This window comes from Elephantulus edwardii, unplaced genomic scaffold (assembly GCF_000299155.1).
Source record: "Elephantulus edwardii isolate Elephantulus edwardi_28Jun2011 unplaced genomic scaffold, EleEdw1.0 scaffold00086, whole genome shotgun sequence".
In the NCBI taxonomy this organism is placed as follows: domain Eukaryota; kingdom Metazoa; phylum Chordata; class Mammalia; order Macroscelidea; family Macroscelididae; genus Elephantulus; species Elephantulus edwardii.
In genome coordinates this window covers 1,359,058-1,362,413 of record NW_006399836.1, presented here as the reverse complement: position 1 = coordinate 1,362,413, position 3,356 = coordinate 1,359,058, and the positions used below count along the sequence as shown (strand labels likewise).

General features: G+C 47.9%; 1 protein-coding gene across 2 annotated transcripts in view; it reads right to left on the bottom strand.

Moving 5' to 3' along the window:
• Nucleotides 1-3,356, bottom strand: part of ARFGAP3 (ADP-ribosylation factor GTPase activating protein 3) — a 67,693-nt gene that overhangs the window by 24,709 nt on the left and 39,628 nt on the right. For both annotated transcript variants that reach the window (XM_006890053.1, XM_006890054.1), the window contains 2 exons: nucleotides 1,266-1,394; nucleotides 491-613 (listed from right to left, as the gene is read on the bottom strand). In XM_006890053.1, coding sequence (XP_006890115.1) covers nucleotides 491-613; nucleotides 1,266-1,394 — 252 coding nt within the window. The remainder of the gene's footprint in view (nucleotides 1-490; nucleotides 614-1,265; nucleotides 1,395-3,356) is intronic.

Sequence of the window (3,356 nt, the reverse complement as noted above, 5' to 3'; positions counted from 1 at the left end):
AGACACAGCAGTGTACTAGTCCAGCCACTAAATAATCTACATAAGATTTATCAACTTAACACAGACCTCCAGGACATTCCATCACTTTCTAATCTCCCGTTTTGTATGAATACATCTCTTCTACCTCATCTCAACTGTTAATGGCCGATTTGACCATCATACATTTTCACATTGCCAAGTATTTTCTAGTTGCAGATGGTTTCCTACTTTCTATTCTAAAGAAAAACCTTGGCTTTAGCCAAAGCCTTCAAAAACAAGGAAATAAAACTGATTTGTGCTTGCTCCTAAGACACATGAACTCGTAAGTCTAACAATCGCTGCTTTTCATCCAGAAGATGGGGTACACTGCAAGTGGACTGGGGGGACGGAGGAAACTGTGCCACAATCAATGAATGAAAACCCAGCTTTTCTGTAAACTCTTGTTAAAATCACACAACAGCAATCCCTGCTCCTTGGGGCGGCGCAGTGGGGAGGGCATCTGACAGATCACCTTGAGCTGGACGTAAAATACAAGTCATCCCCGTCGTCGACGTACTTCTTTCTTGGTTTTGCCAGGACGGGCGTCTCCTGCTCGATGGTCTGCAGGTCGGAAGTCACTGAATGTGAAATTCCACTGGAGAAAAAAAAGCACCAAGAAAGCGGAGTCATACAGGCTCGTAGCTTTCACTAACGCAGCACTGATTATTTTCATTTTCAAAAATGAGTTTTTATATTAATATACAGATTCAAAATAATAAAAAAACGTAATAAATGAGTAGGGTTAAAATGCATGCAATATAAAGAGCCATTGTAAGTGGAGTTTGTCTTTAAAAGGGGGCACTGGTAGTGAAGTAGGTTAAGTATCGGGTTTTGAACTGAAGGGTCAGCGTGCAAAGCCACCAGCTGCCCCTTGGGAGAAGGATGAGCACCCCCTCCCATCAGGGTCAACTGCCTGGACACCCTCAGGAGGCAGGACGGACTGGAGGGCGGGGTGTGTGTGTGTGTGTCTGTCTGTCTCTGGGGACATGACGCTGTGTGGGGCTTGTGTGCTCACTACACTGGACACACCCAGCACATGCAGTGAGGCCCATGGTGTCTGCCCGGCGTGCGCTTCACAGGGGGTCGGCCCAGGGTTCTTTTTTCTGCTAAATATGAGAGTAATGCAAGGCCACGTAAGACCGGAATAATGAAAAAAGGGGCGCTGAACTGAAATTAACACAGCCGGAGGAACGTCCACACAAGGAACTGGTGGGAACTCTGGACCCCCGCGAGGCGCTCTCACTCACCTCCTGCAGCTCCCGAAGCCCATGCCAAGTCTCTCGGACTCCACTTTCTTCTTGCCACTGATGTTCACCTTTTCGTCTTTTGTCAGCTGACTGTCAAGATCCTTATAGGCGAATCTTAATGACGAGACCCTGGGGGACAAACGAAATTGCTCCTTAACTTCCCTCTGCCCCTCCGTGGGCCCGGGAGGTCCCGTGGCTCAGTAGTAAGAAGCCGTGCTGCCAACCCAAAGGCATGCGCTTCAAATCCACCAGCTGCTCTACATAACATGGGCCATCACCTCCCACGTGATCCACCACCTCTGGAAGCCTGCTGGCTGCTCAGCTGGGGGCCAGTTCCAACTCCACAGCACACAACCACAACCACCACCTCCCCACCCCACCCCCAGGTTCAACAGGGAAAACATGAAGAAAAAAACCAACACGTCTTTTAGGCTGTTTGCTCTGTGTGTCCCTGCACAGCACGGAACCAGGGAGGCCAACTGGCACCTCTCCCTACTGGCCCGTCCAGAGCAGATACCCAGACAAGGGAACAAGGTCACTCCTTGGGTGTAGCTCTTGTTGAACCAACATTATTGAGCAGTTTTCATTCCCATTACCTATCATGACACAGGATAACAATTTACGTTACCGACTGCCACTAGGTAAAAATATATCTGCTGTTGTTGTTGCTGTGTACCATCGAGTCAGGACCAACCATAGATGACCCTCCAGTGGGTATTCAGAGGCAGTGCACTGCATGGAAGGAGACTGCCCATCTTTCTCCCATGGAGCAGCTGGTGGATCAGAACCACATACCTTCGCATCGGCAGTGCAATTCCTAACTACTAAGCCACCAGAGAGGGAGCTCTGTTGGCCTAGTGGTAAGAAACTGTGCTGCAATCCCAAAGGCACACGGTTCAAATCCAGAAGCTGTTCCACAGGAGAAGGATGGGGAGTCTCCTCCCGTGCGATTAACTGTCTCTGAAAACCCGCTGGAGGGTCAGCAATGGGTCAGTACTAACTCAACAGTGCACAGTAGGTCACCAGAGCTCCCAATTTAGCATAATTTATTTCTGTGTATGACAGTAGCTGTCAGGATTTCCTACTCATGTTATTATATGATACGGTGTCATGGACTTGCAGCATTTGCCACAGAAAGTCAAGGACTGGAATCTTCAATACGGGTCGAAGCTCAACACCAAGAAAACAAATATTCTCACCAAATGGCAAGTGGCAGCACCATGATAGATGGAGAAGAGATTGAGATTGTTAATGATTTCAGCTTGCTCGGCTCCACAATTCAACATTCTTGGCACCAGCAGTCAAGAAATCAAAAGATGAAATGCACTGGGGAAGGTCAGGGACCTCGCCAAAGTGGTAAAGAGTAATGATGTCAATCTAGAGACTAAGGTGCACCTGATCCAGGCCATGGTATTCTCAATTACTGGCTTTGCATCAGAGAGCTGGACAGTGACTGAGGATGACCAAAGAATCGATGCCTTTAAGCTGTGGTACCGGAGCAGAGTCTTAAACATACCATGGACCACCAAGAGAACAAACAGGTCTCTCTTAGAGAGGAAGAAATCAAGTTTCTCCTTGAAGACAAGGATTTTGAAGCTCTGTCTCACATTATTTTGGGCATGTGGCCAAAGTGACCAGTCTTTGGAGAAGGACATCAAGCTTGGAAGGGTAGAGGACCAGCACCGGAGAGGAAGACCCCGGATTAGATGGACTGACACAATAACTGGGGCAATGGAGATTGGTGTGCTGGAATTAGTGAGATTGGCTCAGGACAGGGCAGGCTTCGGAGCTGCTGTACATAGGGTCACCATGGGTTGCAGGCAACTCAACAGCACATAACTACAACATATAACATGTCAAAAACATAGGGTAGGTGTTTTATGTTTGCGCTTATTTAAGGTAACATTGTACAAAAATTTGACTTACATACAGATAAACTGAAAGCTCAGGTGCATGTAGGAGCTCAGGTGGCCTTGTGGGTAAGGAGGTGTGCTGCCAACTCTAAGTCAGGCAGTTTGAATCTATCCTGGGAGAAAGATGGCCAACCTCCTGCCATGAGATTTATAGCTTCTAAAAACCCACTGGGGGGGG